Below are 23,670 nucleotides of genomic sequence, written 5' to 3'. Positions count from 1 at the left end.
AATATCGATGTGTTCGATCCGAACTTGTACTTATCGGATCAAGTATTAATTGCGGGACGAAAAAACAATGTTATTTAGTTTGTGGTAAAACAAGTGTATATAAAGGAGCTCTCTTTAATACTAAGACAGTAATACTTTTTTATGTGTGACAAACTTTATTATAGGAAAAGAAATATTTGTCATTTCCCTACCTAGGTTGGGCACGAGTCTTTGGACTAGTAGGCTTTTTATAGGCAAGTAATGGGGTATTGTACAAATCGTAAAAAATCTCGAGATAAAATAGAATACTCTAATACTCTAAGTGAACATACCAATATAATTATTATACTTTAAAAGGGTTAAACAATACTTGTTTATAATGAAAATGACATATTCCCCTGACGAGACAGAAAATATCGTACTTTATACTATACAATTGTTAAAATTATACAAAAAAATACGATATAAAAATACCTATTTTTTACTGTAAAAAGAAAATTACTCTTATCCAAAATCTCCACTCACCACTTATTTCTTATCTTCTTCCATCTCCCTCTTTACCCGAAAAAAAAAACCACCATTAATTTCGGCCACCATGTTTCAAGATGACCAGGAAGATAAGCCTATCTTCATCTTTGAGAAAGATATGAGGATGATACGGGTGTACTTCATATACATTGTGGGGCTAGTGGTCCTCCTAATGGCTGCATTAATTTACTTGCTAATCCACAAGTAAGCCCGAAAATTACTTCGATGGAGTAGGGTAAAAATACGTGCGGTGTTAGCTGTACTTCAATATTTTGTAATTTAGTAGTTTTAGAAGTACAAATTGTAACATGTATTTTGGGATTATGAATAAAAATCATTATCATTACTCGGTTTTTTCGTTTTAAACGCGTTTACAAAAATATTTAGCAAAATAATAATAATTATTTAAAAAAACAATAACTATAATAATGAAAGATAATAATAATGATAATTACAAAAGTAGGATCAAAATTTGGTGTCTACAGCTTCATAATTCAATCACCAACATCAACCAAATAATAAATTCTAACAAAAACTATCACAATAGTACTTGGAATCAATTATTCAAAACCTAACATGTTCCTACTACAAAACCCATCAATTATGGACGCTTAAGGCTCGGCGCCTTGGGAAGGGCGTTGAGTAAAAAGTTGGATTCGTGTGTTTTTTGGACGCTTTTTTACGTCCCCTCTTATTGGCTACGCAAAAAAGCGTCTAGAATACTAGTCATGTGCAAAGCACATGATAATTAGTCTACAAATTAAATAAAGAGTTGGGGTAAAATGCCCACTCCTTCCCGTATATCTTCTCCCCAATAACTGAAAGTCTAAAACCCTAGCCCTCAACGAAAATTCTCCCTCTTCAATCGTCTTCTTCACTCGGATGGCCTTGGTAGGATTGGTTGCATATCTTCACGCGTTAAGGCTGATGGTGGTGATTTTCTTCTACCCAATTTTTTTTTTTTTAATTTTCATTTGAATAAACTCTTAGATCCCCAAATTGCTCGATTATTTTGTGCAGAAGGATTACTGAATAACCTTGGAGTTACGAAGTCGAGATCCATGGCGAGACCTTCTATTGCTGATTTTGCAGAAGTCTGGGGTATTGGAGAAGGTTAGGTGATTTTATTCTTCAATTTATATATTTTTTTTAAATTAGATAATTTTTTGTTTATTCTTGTTTACATCTGTGTGATTTTGGGTTTAGATAGTGTTTAATCGGCTGAGTTGGTACAGATTGGTAGATTTTCATTCTTGATTTGCTTTATTTCTTTCAGTTTTCGCTTTCTTTACATGAATTAGGTTTGTTATTAACCCTAAACTCATTTTTTTTGTTGGAATCAAAGTCCAATTAATCAAATCTGGTATTTGAAAATGGCTATCTAAATTTAAAGATTAATTAATAAGGTTCAAAATCGATCTCTTGCCCTGAATTTACTATTGGATTTGCATGTCTCTTGACTTCCTTCTCTCTTCTTTCAAGTTTTTTTTTTTGTGATTTCTTAAAATTTTTCTCTTTTGTATTTAATTTGTTTTTGGTAATTCTAAAACATACAGTAATTTTTTGGTCAAATATCTTATGCAGTGAAAGCTAATGTAAGCATTCCTTGGGATTTTTCTGGTAATCTCTCTCTATATATACTATTATTGAGCCCCTGCAGACATTATTGCACTTAGGATGGTTAAAGTTGATGTAGCACACATGTTTGGGGTTTGCATACAAAGGTCATAAAAGTTCTAGTTGAAGTGTACCGCCTATACTGGCTCACTCATTTTACTGGTTTCTAGGAGTTGTCTGAAATATATTCACCTACAAATCCTGGAAAAAGGATTCTTAAATTTGACTAACTCTAGAAATGTTATTGAGGCTCAATGTCTTGTTCTTTTGTAATTATTAGTAACTATAATGAGTTCCTTTGCTTACATATATTTCCTGTAGGTCTGCATCTTTTTTTCCCCTGATTATAAACTTTCTAAATGCAATTCTAAAATTTCTAAGCATAGATCGAAAATGAAAGGATATGTCTTTGTTCAAAGTTATGTGCCACAAGTTTCAGCAATCCTTGTTCAGCTTATTGTTGTAAGTTAGATTGTTTTTTATTCAATAATGTCTCTTGAAAAGGTAGCCCTTAATCTATTCACTTTTTGGGTGTGCTATAATACAATTTGTGTCTCCGGTGTTATTTTATTGGTAGACCTTTACTTATTCACAAATTGTATTATTGCATCTTACATTGCTTCTTAAGGTGATTGTAGATATTTTTCCACTAGTTTGTTTCTTTAAAGTACAAACGACTCTGTTACTGTAATGTCACACCATATATAAACACTCTTTTTAGATAGTTTATAGTAATTTTCTAAGATTTAAATCATTATTCTGATTTCCTATAAGTGAGTGTTAAAGCTGTGATTTGGTTATCATATTTTTATGCACTGATTGACATCTGGTTGGATTGTTAACTTTTAAATAACGCGTATACAAGATTGGAAGTATGGGGTTGGATTTCAATTATTCTGACTCCGGTGTTATTTTATTGGTGCTGCTGGCTTGGTGTAAATGTGAATAAGTAAAGGGCTGGTTCAAGTGAGAAAAAGTTATAGAAATGATTAAAATCACAAATTTATCTGCATGTACTTGTACTGCCACCTTGTCTTGTCAACCTTTGTGTTTTGTGCTATCACAAATGATGTTGGTCATCCAGCATTACAAGTAAAGTTTTAGTATAATGTTTTTATTTATTTTATGTATTGTATTTTTATGTCATAGGGTGAGAACATCAGTATACTAATGCAGTGTTATATCGTCACTTACAGACTTCACTACTTCAGATTTAAATTGTTACAGAAAATCTGTCTTAATTTTCAGGTACGTACTTTGTAATTTTCTCTTAAAATTTCGGCTTTGAATTTTTTTGATTTTTTTTTTTTGCCTCGTCTCTATTTCTTAATTTCCTTTAATAATTTTTGTATAAATTTCTAGGGAGTTGGCTTTGCTCTTTGTTCTTTTTAGCTCTTGACGTGTTGTTAAATCTTACTAGAAATTTAAGGTTGATAACTAAGGTTGCTAAATTTATAAATTTAGAGTTTTTATTGAGATAAATATCATTATTTTAATGTTTAATCTACAACCTTACTTCTTGCCATTAGATAATGATTGATTGATGCTGCTGGGAAGACATTGCAATAAGTCTATTTGAGTCCTGTGTACTTCGTTTAATATGTTATAAGTACTCCACTAACAAACCTTATTTTTTATGTTCAGGTTAAATGCACAGATACACTAGTAAGCAAAAAGTATACAAAGATGAGACTTTAATTAGTGGAGGCTTGGTATCTACGCAAAAAACACAGCTTTTCCATCAACTTTTAATTAGGGATTATGTAATGTGAAAGTTTATGATGTATATATGGTTGATTTGGAAAAGTATTCTCTTTAAGAGTTTGTAAAATGGTTTGACATTTATGTCAATTAATTAATTGTAAAAGTAAATATTAATTATTAAAGTAATAAAATCCTTCTTTTGTAGTATAATTTATTGTCCATGTTTATATTTTGTGTTTTTTGACGATCAATGTTTGATTTAAATATGTAGATATAATAAGAATAGAAAACTTATTAAATAAAGGACTAGATTTGAGCTTGATAAGGGAAATTATGGACGCTTTTTGGTGTAAAATATTTGGCGGAAAAATAACTTTTTAATAATTTGGTCTAAATTTCTCGACGCTTTTGTGTGTCGATGTAAATTGTTGACATAAATAAGCGTCGATATTCTACACCCCAAAATGCATCCAGTTTGAAAGAAAAGCGTCTATATTCTCGACAGTAAAATGCGTCGGAGATTTTTCTCGACTCACGTTTTTTCGACGCTTTTTATAAGCGTCGCAAAAGTTTTTATCGACGCTTATTTGCGTCGAAAAAAGGCTAAAAAGCATTGCAAAAACACGGTTTTTCTAGTAGTACCAAATAGGAAAAATGGAAACTAATAATCCACCTGAAATCCTAACCCCCAACCGAACCACCTTCACTAAAAACTCGACACCACCAAACCTCCATTAACTAAATCATACATACTTTCAAACACATTACAACTTTCATACTGTATAAATTTTGTGCCTCGTCGTTGTCCATATTCAATAGACCGGATTGCAACAACATTGACGCACCTATTAGCTGTTGAGCTTGAATTTGTGAAGTCGTCACTGTAATTCTCCCCTCAATTAGAATAATTAAAACCCTAATTTATATATATAATTAGATAGAAATAGCAGATTGATCGATGAAAGAGAGAGGAAGGAAGTTTGATGAATAGAAAGAGAAGCTTCGACCTTAAAGAAGCCCGTCAATGGCCGGGCTGGCACGATGATGTGAAGTTGCGACGGCAGATGTGGATTACCAGGATTGTGGTCGGGCTTTCGAGTACTACGCACTGTTGGGCGGGTATGGGGAAGGAAGGCAGTGGCAGGGGCTGGGCTGGGTTTTTTTTTTTTTTTTTTTTAATTATTAAAAAAAATAGAATAAGCCTATTAAAATTCGACATGTGGCAAAAGACCTAAGAAAACCGGTTACCAAAACCATCCAACCGGTCAGGGATTGTTAGAAGAAGATTAGGGTGAAAAGTGAGATTGTTTTGGAATAATCGAAAGGTGAGATTATTTTTGGAAGAATTGGTAAAGGTAGGATTATTAGTTTCCCTTTTTCCTACCAAATAAATACCAAGTACGCGAACGTACCTTGAATACAATCTTAAAATCGCCACGACTTATAGAAATCAATCACTTGGAAGTCTCATACAATCCAAAATCATAATATGGCATTAAAATCTACTCCACACAAATTTCCAGCAATATATACTCTTATTAAACCACTCATAATTTAACTAAAACAAGCTGAAAATTAATTTAAAACCTCTTACTTTAATCCCAATTAATGGGTAGTCAAAATTCCTTCAAGAAACTTAATTTTTAGCTTACTAACAAAATTTCAAGCAATATTAATCCATGAAAACTTGTTGTAATTATGTTTTAAAACCCTCAAATTAAAGGTTTAACCACCCTAAATCATATTCCTTCAATAATCAATTATTTACAAATCTAGGGTTTTAAATTTGGGGCTTTATAATTAAAATTAAAATTTGAAAATTAATTTGCACCATACTTAAAATCAATAATCACAAAATCATCACAAAACTCATAATCAATAAGTAGATTTAGGACACTAGTAGAATAAACTAAATGGAAAGCCCCAAATGGCAAGCGGTTATTGAATTCCGCTTCCAAAAACACCCAAAAAAAAAAAAAAACTGATATAAACAAATGGCAAGCGGTTTTGGGTGAACCGCTTACCAAAATGTAAATGGCAAGCGGTTCAAACCATAAATCGCTTACCAAAATGTAAATGGCAAGCGGTTCAAACCATAAACCGCTTGCCATTCGCTAAAAAACCCTATTTCTCACGCGGCCTCCTTCTCTCTCATTTCCTCACCTCATTTTCTCACGTCCCTCTATCTCCTCCCTCACCTCATTCCCCACGTTTTCTCTCTCCTCTCCTCTCATCTCCTCCATCTGATTTCCTCTCTCCATTATCCTCTCCTTCTCTCTCCTCTCCTCTCTCCATCTGATCTCGTTCCTTCTTTCCTCTCATCTCAAGCAACACCAGATTATCGAGCAAAAAAACTCATAAAAAACCCCAGATTTTTCGAACCCACGATTCCGAGCAAAGTCGAGCAAAAACTGAGCACAAATTCGAGCAAAACCGACCAAATTCGAGCGAAAATCCGACCAAATTCGAGCAAAAATCCGACCAAATCCGAGCAATACCAACACCGACACTCATGAGGTTGTGTAATTTCAGATCTAATTTAATTTAGGTAAGAATTTAGAGTTAGTTTCTTTTTTTTTTTCAAAATTCTGATTTTAATTACTTGTATTATTCCATTGATTTTTCTGGGTATTGGTTTAATTTTTCTAGATTTGTTCAATGTAGTTGATATTAAATAGTTAATTACAGAGTTTATTGGGTTTGGTGGTGGTATTGGTGGGTTTTGTGGGTTTTAATTTCAATTTTTATGTTCTCTTTGCATGAGTAAATTTTTTGAGCTTTTTTCTTTAATTGTTCCAGATACAGGGGGCGTCGATTGTGGTGGCGGTGGTGGGCTGGTGGCGTCGATTGTGGTGGCGTTGGTAGCAGTGCGTGGTGGTTGATTGTGGTGGCTTGTATTACTTTGTATTAATTTTTTTTTTGGATGAAAATGTAATATTACAACAATCATTAATGAAAATATTAATTTTTTTTACATATATTTTGATTGTGTGTCAATTTAAGTGAAAAAACTAAAAAAAAAAAAAATATTTTTTTTTATTTTTTAAGCCCTAATGGGCAGCGGTTTGGCGCCAAAACCGCTGCCCTTTCTCTTCAAATGGCAAGCGGTTCAGAACCGCTTGCCATTTAAATGGACAATGGCAAGCCCCCCAAGAGGGAGCGGTTCAAAACCGCTTGCCATTGGGGGATTTGAACCGCTTGCCATTTTGTTTTTTCTACTAGTGGGATAAACAAAAGAGAATTAAAAAAAAGATATTTTTTTTTTCAAATGCTGGTCGAACAGCAGCCACGGCACCACAGCCGGCTGCTGCTGTGCTGTTGGTGGCACCGCCGCTGCTGCCGATTGCTGCTGGTGGTGGCCGGCGGCCCACCGGTGGTGTGGTGGTGGCCGACGGTGGTGCATGCAAAGGGGAAGGGGAAAAGAAAGAAAAAGAAAAAGAAATAAAGGAGAAGGGAGAGAAAGTCTACCTTGGGTATTCTCCACTCTGGACAAAGTTTAATTTGCCCAAGTGTTGAATATTTATAACCCTTTCTCTATAAACCCTTTTTACCTAAAATTTCCTTTTTTAATCTTTACTAATCCCTTTCCTAATAAAACTTAACCAAAGTAAAACTTTCCTAAAATAAATCCCAACTTAATAAAATAATTAATTAAATAAAACTTTCCTTTTATAAAATATTTCCAAACTTATTTAGAATAAATAATTAAAATGCCATAAATAATTCATTTCAAATTATTTAAATACCTCACAAAATATTTATTTAAAATAAAATACATATAAAAATACAGGGTATTACATTAGAGTACTTGGGTAATACTCGATTCTTTCAATGAATGTAACCTATTATGCCATCATTAAATGGGGAGGTATGTATGGCAGCTCTTAGGATCTGTGACCAAAAAAGTGTGCTCTGCTTCGCTACCTAATACGTTTGTGAAACATGTTAGGCGTTGTTGCGTGTTAGCCAATTACTGGCCACTTTATGGCTTATGATTGGTCCATGTCGCTAGGGTATTTTACCCTAAACACCCTGAATTTCGAAAAATGGGCACATGACCCGCCCAATGACCTCCAAATTTTACTAGATCGAGTACTTTTTTTTTTTTTTTTTAATACTTTAAATCGTGGATTAAAAGGTTAAACAATATGTATCGGAAATGTTTCAACATCCATACTAGCTTTCCAATAGTTGTTCACCAAATTTTGGATCTCAACTTGGAGATGCAATTACATCTCTAATCCCTATAAATTACTAGTATTATCCATTAGATATTTGCCTTATTATTCTTTAAAGGCTTCCCATTGCATCACAATCTAGGTTCAAAATCATTTGACATTTTTTTACATAAGACTAAGGAATGAAAATTAGATAACATGAAAAAGAGAGAAGAATCATGATTATTTTACCCAATTATTGATGCTCTCATCTAAGGTTGAGTGTATACGACTGTCAAAATCAAATACAATCTAAGTTAAGTTGAGAAAACGTAGATATTTAACATTGACAATTAAAAAAAAAAAGTTGAACAATGTTAAATTGACCCACAAACCTAGCTTGACCCACCCACAACCTGCCTAGCCCATAAACCTAGCCTAACCCACCCACGACCCGCCTAACACACGAACCTCAACCCTAGCATTTTCATTTTCTTCGACCTAGCCACCCTACCCAACTCGAGCCGGTCCTTGTGTTAGCCTACCACAACCCATGACCCACCAAACCTTAACCCAACACACCCAACCTGCCGGGTGGCACTACTACTCTCGTCTAAGGTTGAGTGTATATAAGTATACAACTGTCAAAATCAAATACTCCGTACTACGTAAATTAAGTTGGAAATGTAGTGTTTAAAATCAGTAATTATGTTAAATTAAACAATGTTTTCCAACATTATAGTTAAATCAAGAAGTATTAATGCAAGATTTGAAATTTAGCCTTAAGAACAAGGTTACTTACATGGTATAATCTCCTCAAAAAAACTTTACAGGCACGTACATGCGTCATCGACTTGAAATATGTACTGAGATAACTTTACAGAGATTAACCAATGCACCAAATGTTAGAATTCATGAAAACCCATATAGTTACATTGTCAATTAGATTGTTGGGGCCTTTTTGGGTTGAATGTAAAGATGGGAGCTCGATCTACAAAAACTTGACGTCCATCCCTGGTAGTAAAATTATATTTCAAAGCAGGACCGATGAGCCATGAGACTGCTACTCCGCCAAGCAAGCCTCCCAACTGAAGAAACAACATGTCAAACAATGTTGCAACACATTATTAGTCAGCAAAAAAACTGCAAAAAATAGTAATTTTAAAGCAGTTTTATTTTTAGCAGTTTTCAGCCACTATTCAAACCATTCCAATCCTACAATATGGTTCTAATTTAGACAGGAGATGCAGATCACAGCAGCCGTTCAAAGCTTTAGCAATTATAAACATAGTATTCATATTCCATTACCACTAACAAAAATAGCATATCTGGATAGTTTAAGATTACCAACTTCTTAATATAGATCTCTTATCATTGCTTCTAGTAATCTCAGCAACCTTATAACTGTTAATGCATTGACATTTCAAAGTTGATTATTTTGGGAGAAAAAAAAAGCAGGAGGAGCTTCCTTTGAATCTGCTATATCTTTTACTAATTGACTTCTGTCAATTATGTGGAAGGACAATCAAAATTACAAGAAATACTTATAGTACTTACATGGCCCCAGTTGTCTATTCCACTGAATGAAAGCCCAATAATCTGAAAAAGGAGACAATGTGAAGTCTGTATACTTTATTGTGCACAAGTAATAAAACTACAAGACGTTACAATAGCGTTAAGTGACATGCCAATCATAAAAGGATGGCAGCTTGTTGACAGGCAAGTACAAAAATTTGAAGTTTTGAAGTGTTAACATAGGTGCCTGATGGTGGCAGTGGTAGCTGTCCTGTAGCAATGTATCCCTTGTAGCAATGACTCAGAAGAGAATAAGTTTTGACAGTTGAGGTTTTTATTTTTTAGGAAATTTTGTCAGAAAAAACCTTTTAAAGCAACTTTTTTGTTGAGAAAAACCTTTTAAAAATTTCTTGGCAAAATGAAATCTGATAGTAAATTTTTTTTGTTACAACCAAAGGCTACTTTCCAACATTGACTAGGCTAACACTGGCGTTGACTCTCCCACGTGACATGCACATGGTCATTATTACTAATCCCACCCCCTCTTCTTATTATTTCCCTTTAAATTCCTTCTTTATTATTTAACAACTTGATTAATTTATAAAATAAAAAACCACCACCAGCTATCCCCTTCCTCCCCCTCCCCCATCCCACCGCCCATGACCGGCGACGCCAACATTTACCGCCGGCCGACCCAACCTCTACCTCCGGCCTACCCTCTACCGCTCACTATGTACCTTATCTTCACTCTCACCCCTCTTCTTTCTCCCCAAATTTCCAAAACCCAGTAATTTCAAAAACACCCAAAACTGAAATCAAATCAAAATCAAGCCATTGTAACCTATTGAACAATGCATGCCTGGAAACTTGCAATGTCAATTCTTCTCAAATCAAAATGGCAGATTATAAAGGCCTCCGTTTCAAACCCAAATGTTTCAACAATAATGGCTTTGCTTGTCTTTGAAAGAGGAGAGAGAATTTGAACACACAACTGTCCAGTCGCTCGAATCCCCTCTCGCTTTTCGCCGTCGGTGCTGCCAAGACTTTCATTGCGACCCTAGATCGAATTAACCTTGTTGTGTAGATTATTTCCTGTATTATTTTTGGAAATTTGGGAAATTTGGCAAGAAATAGTACCCAACTTGAGAATTTTGGTTCAATTTTCTGGAATTTTGTTTTGTTTTGTCATATAGATTTTAATCATATTCAATTTCAGCCACAAAAATGGCCTCGATTTTAGCCTCACCAACCCCTACTGGGTCGGCCGACAGTGGACGCAGCTCGCCGGGGTGGGGAGATGTGGGCGGAGGGTGGGATAGGTGAGGGAGAGGGGTGGCTGTCAGGTGGAGGTAGTTGTGGTTTTTTTTAATTCATAATTAAATTTAATTGTTATTTAATTAAGTGAGTTAGAGGATAATTAGTAAAAATGGGGTGAGAATAGAAAAAAAAAAAATAACATGTGCAGGGCACATGGGGGAGTCAACGCCGGAAATAGTGTAGTCAACGTCGGAAAGTAGTCCTTGGTTGTCTTCAACAAAAAAAAATTTACAATCAGGTTTCATTTTGCCAAAAAAAAATTTAAAAGATTTTTCTCAACAAAAAAGTTGTTTTAAAAGGTTTTTCTTAACAAATTTTCCTATTTATTAATATATATTTTTTTTTTTTTTTTTTTTTTTTTTTTTTTTTCAGTATTAATATGAGGGTAAGATAACGATGATATGAACTGAGATCATTCACAAATGACACTCTTGTAAGCGTGTTTAACTACAATGACCTAGCTTCAATATGATACGAGACTTAACAGATTTGATACTTAGGAAAAATAATTACCATATTCAACACGATGACTTTTGCAATATGCTTCAAATCTTGTGCACCAGAACCAAGAAGACTTCTGTGCCTCATAGAAAATACGGCTACTGATCCAACCTGTCAGGAATCAGAAACTAAAATCAGAAGATTGAACTTGTAAGTAATTTGTCTAACTACAATATGAGAAGAGCATAACAAAGTATAAGATTCTACAAAGAAACAATCCGAGATGACCTAGAAAAAAAGGGTAGCCCTAGATTTTTAGAAAGTGAGTATTTTGACTAACAAAAGAAATTCATCATACACATTCCAAATAACATGCATTTAATTTATAAAATTCTGAAATTCAAAGCAGAATGAGAAACTTTACCAATCCAAAAATGGCTCCTGATGCACCAACAGCAGGAGCTTCAGACAACCAATAACTCATAGCAGAACCTGACAAAACATCAAACAGGCATCAAAGCTTGGTAAAATTAAGCACATTTAATTGGAGAAATAAAGTAAAAGCTCAGTCCATAAAGCCTTCACTTGTGATAGCAGAGGCAAAGTAGACAGTAAAAAATCTTCGAGTTCCGCATAAATTTTCTACAGTGGGGCCAATAGAATGCAAGGAATAACAGTTTGCCTGGATATAAGAATATCTAATTAATCACAGTTTTTCATAAATAGACATCCTTAAGTCAATAGAATGAAATTATACCAAGAGGTGTCCAATATTTGCATGTAGGAAGGCTGATGTCACCAACCTCCACAACTGCCCTTCATCAATTCGACTATTAATCTGTTCATGATCAATATTGCCAAACAATTTATACCTTGATAAAGAATAATCTCATGACAAAACACATATGTACTAGTTCACAGATGCGAAGATCTAACCTTAGCTCCCCATAACATCAACTTCCCTCGAGTGGCCATCTGCCCAACATAAAGCCTAGACAAACAAAAAAAAAGGGGGGGGGGGGGGGGGGGAGAGAGAATCACCAAACAGGGGTTGGAGAAGGAAAACACATAATCAGCTATCATCCTACTTACCTATTCAAAAAGGTCAACAATATATTTGACACAAGTAAAATGTCCAAGAAAAGGAGCCAATGGAAGGAACGAAAGTGAAATCTGATACAAGTATCAGATTTTCCAAACTTAAATAGTTAAATGAAATTTCCTTCACTAACTAAATTTCTTGGACAAAAATATTAGGTTTATCCTAATACAATCATTTCAGTAGTCTAGCCAAGTAAAATCAACAAGAATCTTTTTTTTTTTTTTTTTTTTCGTCAATAACATTGTCCAGCACCAAGAACGTAATGTAGAGCTTCCAAGCATTAGGTGAGCCAAAATGGATTTAAATTAATTACAATCCATGATTGAAATGAATCAAAGGACATTTACATTGACAGTTACTTAGGACATTACAACACATTGCTAAATGTAATTTTTGTCTGGAGGAAAATATGTTAATCATCATATACTATCATGAGTTCATGACCTTGGGTTCTTCTTTTTGGCAATTATCATAACCATTATTTGTGATAAGGTGAGAGCAGCCTTGATCATGTTCTTGTAGCTTGGCAAAGAAGGATAAAGAAAAAAGGCTGATTTGTTAGAGCATGAAAGATGGCTTGGTTGACAATTTGGCAGAACACCTGGACTAGAAAAAAAAGAACAAAGAATATTCGAGGGTAGAGCTTCCCTTGCAAAGATTTCATGATCCATTTTCTGAGGTTTTGGTATACAGGTTATATATAAGAGATGCTAGACATTTCTTGATATTTTGAATAAATTGTTCTTGTGGCATAAATTTTTATTGTTCTTTGCTCTTTAAGCTTATCATTAATGTTCCTTTGATGTTTTTTATAAAGTTTATTACTTGCTAACATAAGAACACACAGGAGATCAATTATCAAACTCCATTATACTTCTTTCTTTCTTTATTTTTTTTTTATTTTTTTTTTTTTTAAAAAACCTCCAAATGGATTCACTATAAGCTAACTTACAAATAATATAAAGGAAAACAAATTATAACTTTTGGCTGCATCTTTGTAGTCACAATAGGTCTAGAAAAGTATATGAACTTCTAAATTTGGATATTTTTATTAAACTACGCAGAGAACCATGACATAAAATGCCTGGAAATTATTCCATTTTGAAAAGTTGATATGACACTATCTCAATGAAAGGTTCAAATAGTTTGTCCCTTCTCAATCCATTGCTTTAAACAAATTTGTGTCATTTATAGTCCAATTCCAGCCAAGGCAATAATAGAATATTTATATCTATAAGTCTATAACAATATTCTAAATCCTAAAACACTAATTGCACTCCAAATGATTAATAATTCACCAATCTTTCTTTGGTCAAAGGAAGGATAGAGAAATTGGGGAAGAGAATAAGACATCCCATATAACCCAATAAACGTTAAAAATCATTATAAATATTGATCCAAAATGCATCTTCCTTCAAAAATTAAAGGAAACTATTTGAACACTGGCATTAAACACAAAATTAGGCACCAAATTAAATTTTTATGGGCAAACATAATTTGGAGTAATTGTCCTTTATAATTTATTCATTCCACTATATACAACAACAATTATTAAGGTTTAATATAAGATTTTGGACATAATAAGTAGTGGGAAATTCTTACTCATCTTCAAATGATGAAAGAATATCACTGACAATAGAACATTGTATTGACACATATGCATTTAGATTTAACTCTACTTGTTTCTGTATATATAAATGTTCCTTATTGCCAACAGAGTATAAGAAATATTAAACCTTGTTGCAAGATGATCAACTATACAACAAGGATTCATTGCATTGTCATAGTATTTTCAGATGCAACCAAGTTACATACTTCAAGGGTATATCCATGGGTTTGCCTTTGTTAGGAAAAGGATGTTTAATTATAGTTCTTTCTATGTTATACAATCCCCAGTTTGTTGTTATTGTACAAGAGTCTTGATGCCCACTATTAACAATTTGGTGATTATATGATGTACAATGCCGATTTAACTTCAACTGAAATAAAACTAAATGTGATATTTGAATTTCAAAACTCTAATTTAGGCTTTCAGTTAACTTCAAGCATTTTGACTCTGCAATATCCCTTTAAATATCCTAGCAGTCACTTATGCCTTCGTGCATCACGGTATCACCTGATAAAACAATCCCCTTAGCAAACAATTAAAATCACACCAAGCCATGTCCCTAAAGTATGTCTTCATCTATTAAAAAACTGCATATTTTAAGGAGCTCAAATTGCCTATAACCTTCATACCATTTATGGAGTATAATGTTCACCCACTAATCCTTGCTTGTCTAGTCTTTTAATTCAGATTTCAATAACTACTACTCCTACTGGCCTCCAAGTAAATTAGCTCATAAAACTGAGAGAGGAAAGAAAAGAGTTAAAGCAATAAACCACCCCCTTATTGAATTTGGTTCGGTTATTACAGGCCACAATAGGTACATGGGGCCAAGATATCATAAATTATTCCACCAATGCGCTCAAGATCTTGCCATTGCTTTTTCCAACACTTAATCTACAATTAAGTATATCTTACATTGAAAAAAAAAACCCTATATAAGACATGTTTATCAACCATCTATGGGTATCCCTTACATTCAGCATTAAAGCAACATGTCAGCAATATTTCTTTTAGTCAATTGACAAGCACATTTGGATAATATAATTCCATTTATTCAAACTAAAATATAGTAAAAAAAATTTGTAAAAAAAAAAAAGAAGGCTATTTTATAAGGTTAGTTCATCAATTTATTTCATACTCGTATTAACTTTAGCACTCATGAAGCATATATATAATACTAAGATTTCTTAAATGTAGGTCAGATGTACTAACAGCACATTAATGGCAAGGAGTGCATTGGTCCAACGCCCTTGTAGAAACCTATTAATTCTCGGCTTGTCCTGCGGTGAGCTTGCTTCCTTGTCTGTTTCCTGTCCTGATGATCTTCCACCAAAGAGACAAAGATATGAAGTACATGCTGCAGAGGCAAAATCACCTAACCTCTGGAAAAAGCTAAATTGCTTTAGGTGGCAGCCACTCCTATTGGCTGTTCCCTTCAATCCAATAACAAAAGCAATAGAACAAGTCACCAATCAAAGGCAAACATCGATCTAATATTACCATAGCATACATTAACAAGGAAATACTCTCTAAATTATCTGAGATGTAAAACTAGTAGCATCAATCTCTATCATTCTAGAAACAAAGGGAAAGGGTAAAATTACAAGCCACACATCCAAAACCATAATCACCATGTAAAGTATGCCATATTTTTTTTCACACATTCTAGTAAATTCATATGTCTAGGGTTTTGCTTGATTATTCAATTAAAATCCAAAATTTTGGTAGCAGTGAACCAGACAAAAAATTACAATTCACAAGACATGCATCATATCACAATTGTCTTGTAACCTGCCTCTTTTACAACACAACTAGGCATAGATACATTATCAGCCTTATGTCAAGTTACTGAATCGGAATTGGAATCCAACATTCCAACCTTATTTATGTTTGTGAGAATTATATAAATCATGAAGTATATGGTTCTCAGTCTTCTCGCTTGTTGCTAAGAAACTCTCAAAAGACTTGTACTCATAGTAATTTACTCCCTACACTCCATTTACTCCCTACACTCTTATTTCATATTTTTCAATGCACAATTTAAAATATCAATATCTTTGGCTGCGTTTAAGTAAAATTACAAAAATTAAATGTTAATAAAGTACAAATTTGACTATATATATTTTTTTAACTGTATAAATCACAATATATCTTAATAGGAGAGAGTGTGAATAGTGCCAATATCCTAATTCCTAATGTAAAATGGAGCGGAGCAAGTATTATGAAACAAATAAAATTCATCCCAAAAATGGTATCACAAGAGACTTCCAAGCAAATAAAACGCCTTTTATAAACTAAAATGTCACCCGTGTCTCACAATAAATATTCAAGAGAATTTAAATAAATAAGAGTCAACAAAAACTAGTTTAGCTAAACAAAATGAGTTAACAAACCATATTCTGACCTTGTTAAGCTACTAAGAATTATCAAATGCAAGACCCTATTTTATATTACCTTCGTTTTAGAATAATGTTCCAATTTATGTAAATCGATGTAAGTTTTTGCAAATCTATGACCGCAAATATCTTTAATCTCACACTAGCAAAAATTATAAAAGTTAGATAGTACTCAACTAGACCCCATATGACTATATTTGTTCTTGTATATTGAGAGAAATTTAGAAGATTCTCTCTTATTTTTAAAAGTCAAAAGATTCCAAACAGGAACACCATTGTGAAACGAAAGTAGTATAAAGGTACTCTTAGCTATTTGTTAACTTTCAAAACATTAAAATTGCCTTTGAGAATTAGTAATAATAAAATCCTATGACCAATCTAAAATCATAAGCAACAGATGATCACAATTCATTGGCTTTGACAATAGATTGTCAAATGTATAACAGGTCAATCTCAAAGTATATTCATTTTCAGATGTACTTCCATAAGATTATCATATCAAAGCTTTTTGCTAAGATATGAATGCCAATTAGCTACTGAGATCCTAGCTAAAAAAACAACAACTGCCTTAATGAACCTAAATACGATCATTAGCATCGTACCTAAAACCAACAACCACAATACAAAATACCCAATTCGAGATAAACACGAACACGGGGAATGCTAAAATCTTACAAAATGCTCAAAATTCAACTAACTTGACAAGAAGATGTTCAATAAACTTTCCAAAATTGTCATTCCAGAAATCATATGAGAGTTCGCTAAAGAATAATTGTGAATAAATTCAGGATGTACTCAACACAAAACCATCCTTCATAAGCTAGAAAATGATAAACCCAACTCAAAATTTCAGTTTAGACAGAATATATAATGTAATTGCAAACCCCCACGAAATAATTCATGCATAATCTTCAATATTAACAATGAAAAACACAAAATTCAACAAACCAATCTAAATTCTTATCAAACAATGAAACATTAAAGAAACCCAGAAAGAAAGTGGGGGTGGATGAGATTTGAACCCGTGACCTTTGTGTCACGCTGGCTCTAATACCATGTTAGAGGATTAACTCAACCAAAAGCTTAAGCTGATGGTTGAGGCCAATGAATATGCTTTATAATCTATCAGAAGAAGATGATAGAAGTGAGTAACAGACCTTGAAAGAGGAGCGGAGGAGGAGAGATAAAGAAGGGTGGAGGAAGCGACGGCGAAGATTGACGACGGTGGTGGAGAAGAGGTGAGATTGAAAGCAGTGGTTGTGGTCATTGTTGGAGTGACGTCGGAATGGAAATGGAGACTCACCTCCTCCTCCCAACCCGAAGATCATCTATGTGTTTTGTTTCAGTTTTTTGCTTCCTTTTTCTTAACTAAAGGCTAACACGTGCAATAGGCTCATATCTAGCTAGTTAGCTAGGTTCGAAGGCTATTTCACTTAGAATGGGTGATCAGAATCGATCCCAAATTACTTGAGATAGCGAGAGAGCTCTTATTACTACTCATTTCAGTTTGGTTTTAAGTGACAACTATTAATGAGGAAAAATATATACAAAATTATTTTTAAGAGTATTAATGTCCGCACACTATTTTTTCGGAATGATAACATTTCAAATGGCCATTAATGAGAAACAATTCTTTTAGAGAAAATAGTGCTTTAAAATGGCAAACTTGTAATTCAATGTATGGTTTTTACACATGCGAGTAAAGACACTACTTGAAATACGTAGTAGCACTTTTCAATTAGTTATCCTTGTGACATTAGGATTTTACCCCTTGATAAATGAATTTTATTTTGAATATTTTCAAGAATATAAACTGGGGCTCCTTCCTCTCTAGAAAAATTAGTCAAATACAAATATACAATTAACAAGTTATTAGAAACCAGTTATTAGAAATACAAGTTGTTTGTGGGAAAAATAATTAACATGAGTCATATCATGACTTTAAAAATGAAGTCACGTTCCAGTTAAGATAGATGGAATCTAGTTGTTGGTTGTAATTTTAAATGTGGATGAGTTTTTTGGTTGTATATTGCAAAAATAGACTTTTAAAGACTCTTTTTTCCAAAAGGTTTGTTTAAGCGATTACATACAGAGTTGTATAAGATTTTGGAGGCCCATGGGCAAAGGAATATATAGGGGCCCTATAATTTTTTTCTTTTTCTTCGATGCAAGGGACTCTATAAACTTTACTGTATAATTTTATTTTGAATGTTCTCGAGGTAGTGTCCTTTCACCAAGTGTATTATTCTAATAGATTTGGTTCATTTAATTACGGATTTAATTATTCAGTGAATTCAAATGATCGAAATGTCTAGCTAGAGATCGTTTTCGATAAGTGAGAATAAATAAATTATTCCCACAACTTGCTCTTCACTGAACTTGTTGGGTCACAAATTAAACACGAAATCAAACAATAAGACAAATTGGGCCAAATACGTCTATAAATATAGTTTAATATGTTGGACATTAGGCTTAGACGCACCAAGTCCAAGCACGAACAATCGGAACAAACGATCGCAAGCAACGAACCAAGATAAGCCAAAATGAGCAATGGGCCAAGAGCCATGCTTATGGGCTGCTAGGCTAATGGCAAGGCACTAGGCCCAGCCGAGGCCTAGTGCACTAAGGTGGGCATCAAGCCAAGCCAAGGTTGTTGGCTCAGCCAAGCCTTGGTATAATACCCAGTATTTTTAAGCCGTTTACTAATTATAAATCATGGATTTTTTTGAAATATTTTATTATTATACAAAAATATTTATATGATTTTACGAAGATAATTTTGTTATTACTATTGTTATTGTTGTTATTATTATTATTATTACTATTGTTATTGTTGTTATTATTATTACTGTTATTAATACTGTTGTTATTATTGTCATTGTTGTTACTGTTATTATTACTGTTGTTATTATTGTTATTGTTGTTATTGTTATTATTACTGTTATTATTATTATTATTATTATTATTATTATTATTATTATTATTATTATTGTTTTGGGTAATTTTTTACCCATGCCACATGGACCAACCAGCAGGCGACACGAGTCATCCCAAGATTAGTCCAAATTGGACCTATCTTCATTTGACACGTGGCGTTCCTAGAATTTAGGGGAAAAGACAGCCTTCAAGGCCCAAATCCCGAGAAATCCGTAATTCGGCGGAGCCCATCAGAAATTAGGTTAGAGTGACTTAATCAGGGGCACATTTATCGATGACCCTATAAATGGGAGATTCCCCCCATTTTGGGGACATCTACATTCATTTATTACACTACCCTACGTTCTCTTTCATCAGAGAAAACACTTGATCTCGAAATTCAAGAAGATCTCACTTTACTTTTCCACACTCTTACATTCTCCGAATCCCGTTTTAACTTGACTGTCAAAGGTGGAGCTCCAACCATCCGGAGTCTCCGTTGTTTTGCAGGTAAAGGCCGCACCGGACCAGTCTTCAAGCTGTAACTCTCCCGAGGGACTAAAAACAACCAAAACATTTGGCGCCGTCTATGGGGAGAGTACCTCTAAGGTGATTCAAGAGTCTGTACCACCACCTGAACCCAACCGGCCTACTGCCAATGGGGAGGTCCATACGGACAATGATTCAGATAACGACTGCGAGGTCGAAACTTATGTGGCCCCTGATGGGTCACTCATCTCGAAGCACCTCCATTCCAGAGATAAGCTGGAACGGGGAAATAATGAAGCTGATACCAACAAGTCAGCTGGGCCACCGCCTGGGGACACCCAGGCACCGCGGGGTTAGGCTCCAGTCATCCGAGACGAACTCATGAAGTTCATGACAAGTTTCAGGGGTGAAATCAAGGACCTAATCAATAAGAGGACGGTTGGCTCTGGCAAGGGTCAGTTGGCCAAAAACACTCCTCAAGATGAGAGGAGAAAACTAGTTAGAGACAGGCAGCCTACTCCACACCCAAAGGAGAAGACTACGCATGCCATTGACTGGTCCAAGATTCTTCTGCCCCAGACGGGCAAAAGGAAGGTCATCCGATCTGTTCAGCCGGATGGCAGCAAGAAGACCTTCTCCGATGCTCAACACATCATTAAGCACAACCGGAGCTAGCATCTGTCTGAGTTAGCCTCTACATCAAGCTTTCTAGACAACTTCAAAAATACATCTGCAAGGAATTCTCAATCCTTGCATGAGAGCCATATAGGTGGCAAGTCTGCCCATTCTGGCCCTCAGATGATTGGACCAGTCCTGAATGTGCCTCAGATGCCATACAGGCAGTATGTCCCTCAATTCATGCAGCTGGCCCTCATCGGAGGTCAGGCAGCTCACAATGTCTAGCCCATGGACTGGCAGCTCTGTCTGCTTAGACTTGGTAAACAAACCTCTGCATTCACCAAGGAAATAACCGAGGCGGCACAGTCGACCAAGGTTAATAATGTCTTGGTTGGTGCCTATGATGGTACTACCAACCCTGAGGACCACCTCATGGCCTACACCAACCTTATGCACATGTAGGGGTTGGAGGACGCTATGTGCTGCCAATCCTTCCCGACTACCCTAAAGGGCATAGCCTAACAATGGTTTGGCAACCTGTCAGTCGGATGCATTGATAGCTTCAGGAGGCTTGCCTTCCTGTTTGCCTCCAACTTCTCGATGAACATCCTTACCAAGAAAACAAGTCTCGACTTAAGCACCATACGGCAGGGAGAGAGAGAGAAGGACTCCGCTCCTACGTCAGGTGGTTCAATCTGGTGAGAATCCAGATACAAGGGCTGACTGACAAGGTAGCCTATACAGACTTCTTTAAGGGTCTGAAGGATGGGTTAACCTTTAAGTTTGACCTCGTCCGGAAGAGGGTCTTCACCCTCCAAGAGGCGTTGATAGAGGCGGAGAGCTTTATTCAAGCCACCGACCTCTGCTCGTTTAGCCATCAGTCAGGCTCCAAGAAGTCTGACAAACAAAAAGAGAGTCGATCTGCTCAACCGGCTTAAAAAGCATAAGGGAGCAAAAAGAGAAAAGAAGTCTGGGCAGTTGATGAGTCAGATCAGCTAACCTAAAAGAAAAAGAAAGAATTCAAACCGTACGTCCCAAGGTACGAGTTTAATAAAGACTGCTACTCCATCCTCATGGAGATAAAGGACCGACTGACCATTGAGAAGTCGAATCCAATGAAGAGTTCCGTCCAGTCACAGAATAAGAATAAATACTGTCACTTCCATGAGGAAGTCGGCCATGACACCAACGACTGCTATAGCCTCAAGAGGACGTTGGACCGTCTGGCTGACAAGGGGGTGCTGAAATCTTACATCTTGAAGTCCAAAGCGATTGACAATACGAATCCAAGACACTCTTCCAAGACTGCCCAGCCTGCTAGTAGTTCGAACACTGACAAGGAGCCGGTCTACACCATAGTAGGCAGATTTGCAAACGGTGGCCCGACCATCCGGGGCACCAAGGATCATCTAAAGAAGATGATCCACTCTGTCGATGATGCCCAGGCGTCTGCCAGCGGTACCTTCCTGGATGTCCTCGTCTCTGAGAAGGATCGGGGCAAAGTCCGCCGGCCGCATGACGCCCCGATTGTCATTGAATGTAATGTCGCCAACCAACTAGTTGTTCGGATCCTTATAGACACGGGTAGCTCCTCTAACCTCATCAGCTACAAGTGTCTGTCCAAGCTGAACGACCTGCGCGATGTCTCCCACCCTCTAGTTGGTTTTGGGGGAGGGTTCGTGCACCCAGTCGCACAAATTGATTTACCCATCTAGTTGGGGGAGAAGGGAAACGGGCGACATATGATCGTCCGGTTTTTGGTGGTTAAAGAGTTGACCGCCTACAACATTATTATGGGCTGTCCCAATTTGAATGAGTGCAACGCCGTCATCATCCCAGCTCTCATGTTGTTAAAATATGAAAAGGATGATGGCTCTGTTGGCTCCCTGAACGGGGATCGGAAGACAGTAAGAGAGTGTTACTTCTCAGACGTCAAACCAACGACTACTGTAGCCAGACATGTAAAGGAGCCAATAGATCTTGACGATGTCAAGGACTCTGACCAAGCCCCATTAGCAGCCGGAAAGAAAAGAAAAGCTAATCAGCTGGTGGAGGTGAAGAAAGAGAAGAAATAGCAATCACTGACCAGGGAACGGTCAGATGAGCTTTATCCCCAGCCGGCTGGCGATCACATTGATATTCCTCTAGATGACAGTCGTCTAGAGCGAACTTTTGAGGTGGGGACGACTGCTTTTGAAAGGTTGGGTGCAGACTTGCACCTTCTACTGAAGGAATTCAAAGACATCTTTGCCTTTGAAGTGGAAGAGATGCCATGCATTAGCCCGGATCTCGCTGTCCACAAACTCGCCGTGGATCCTAAAAAGAAGCCCATCCGGCAAAAGAAAAGAAATCACGGCGAGGAGAGAAGTCAGGCGGCAGCTGCCGAGGTTAAAAAGCTGTTAGACGCTGGGTTCATTCGGCCATGTAACTTCCCTGACTGGGTTGCAAATGTCGTGCTTGTAAAGAAGCCGAATGGTACCTGGCGCATGTGTGTAGATTACACTGACTTGAACAAGGCATGTCCAAAGGACAATTACCCGCTTCTAAAGATCGACAGCCTGGTTGACTCTACAGCCGGGCATGCCTTGATGAGTTTTATTGATGCCTACTCAAGCTTCCACCAGATACCCCTGTGGAAAAAAGATCAAGAGGAGACGGCTTTCGTCACTGATTCGGGGTTATTCTGCTATACTGTGATGCCGTTTGGCTTTAAGAATGCGACTGCTACCTTCCAACGGATGATTAATACTGTCTTCATTAATCAGATTGGGAGGAATGTAGAGGCGTACATTGATGACATGATAGTCAAATCCAAGCAACAGATGGATCATCTTGCTGATCTCCGAGAAACCATCACCACACTTAGGTGGCACAAGGTCATGCTCTATCCCAAGAAGTGTGTCTTTGGTGTTGAGTCTGGGAAGTTTCTCGGATTCCTAATTGACCAGAGGGGGATAGAGGCTAACCCCGAAAAGATACAGGCAGTCATTGACATGAAGTCACCCCGCACTATCAAGGAAGTTCAGAAGCTCACTGGTTGCCTGGCGGCATTGGAAAGATTTCTCAGCCGGTCAGGTGACAAGTGCCTCTATTTCTTCCAGACAATCAGGAAGAAGACAAGGTTTGAATGGGGGGATGACGCTGAGCGGCCTTTCAGAAGCTGAAAGAACATTTACACTCTTTGCCAAGGCTTGTTAGCCCTCTGCCCAAAGAGACACTTTACATGTACTTAGCCGTCTCAGATCATGCCCTCAGTGCTGTTCTCCTTGCTAAGAGAGACGG

The 23,670-nt window shown here is 36.1% G+C and overlaps 1 protein-coding gene and 1 long non-coding RNA gene across 3 annotated transcripts; one reads left to right on the top strand and one right to left on the bottom strand.

Annotated features, from left to right (window-relative positions):
* Positions 1-1,305: 1,305 nt before the first annotated feature.
* On the top strand, positions 1,306-4,038 carry LOC145563845 (uncharacterized). Its single transcript, XR_014094632.1, has 4 exons — positions 1,306-1,440; positions 1,528-1,620; positions 3,321-3,372; positions 3,769-4,038. It is a non-coding gene; the product is annotated as an uncharacterized LOC145563845 (long non-coding RNA).
* A 4,707-nt stretch (positions 4,039-8,745) lies between these two features.
* Positions 8,746-17,723, bottom strand: LOC145562377 (RHOMBOID-like protein 10, chloroplastic). Of its 2 annotated transcripts, none has more exons than XM_081622635.1 (9): positions 17,523-17,723; positions 15,182-15,402; positions 12,195-12,249; positions 12,016-12,096; positions 11,844-11,940; positions 11,683-11,750; positions 11,331-11,429; positions 9,543-9,584; positions 8,746-9,073 (listed from the first exon to the last, which is right to left on the bottom strand). In XM_081622635.1, the coding sequence occupies exons 1-9, from the start codon at positions 17,691-17,693 to the stop codon at positions 8,924-8,926; spliced, it is 984 nt and encodes a 327-aa protein (XP_081478761.1). In that variant the 5' UTR covers positions 17,694-17,723; the 3' UTR covers positions 8,746-8,923. The 2 variants fall into 2 exon arrangements, with proteins under 2 accessions (XP_081478761.1, XP_081478762.1); XM_081622636.1 differs by having other exon boundaries at positions 8,748-9,073; positions 15,182-15,395; positions 17,523-17,662.
* Positions 17,724-23,670: the final 5,947 nt, after the last annotated feature.

The sequence above is a fragment of the Chenopodium album genome, chromosome 10 (assembly GCF_948465745.1).
Source record: "Chenopodium album chromosome 10, dcCheAlbu1.1, whole genome shotgun sequence".
NCBI classification, from domain to species: Eukaryota; Viridiplantae; Streptophyta; class Magnoliopsida; order Caryophyllales; family Amaranthaceae; genus Chenopodium; species Chenopodium album.
This window is presented reverse-complemented; position numbering and strand designations above follow the sequence as displayed.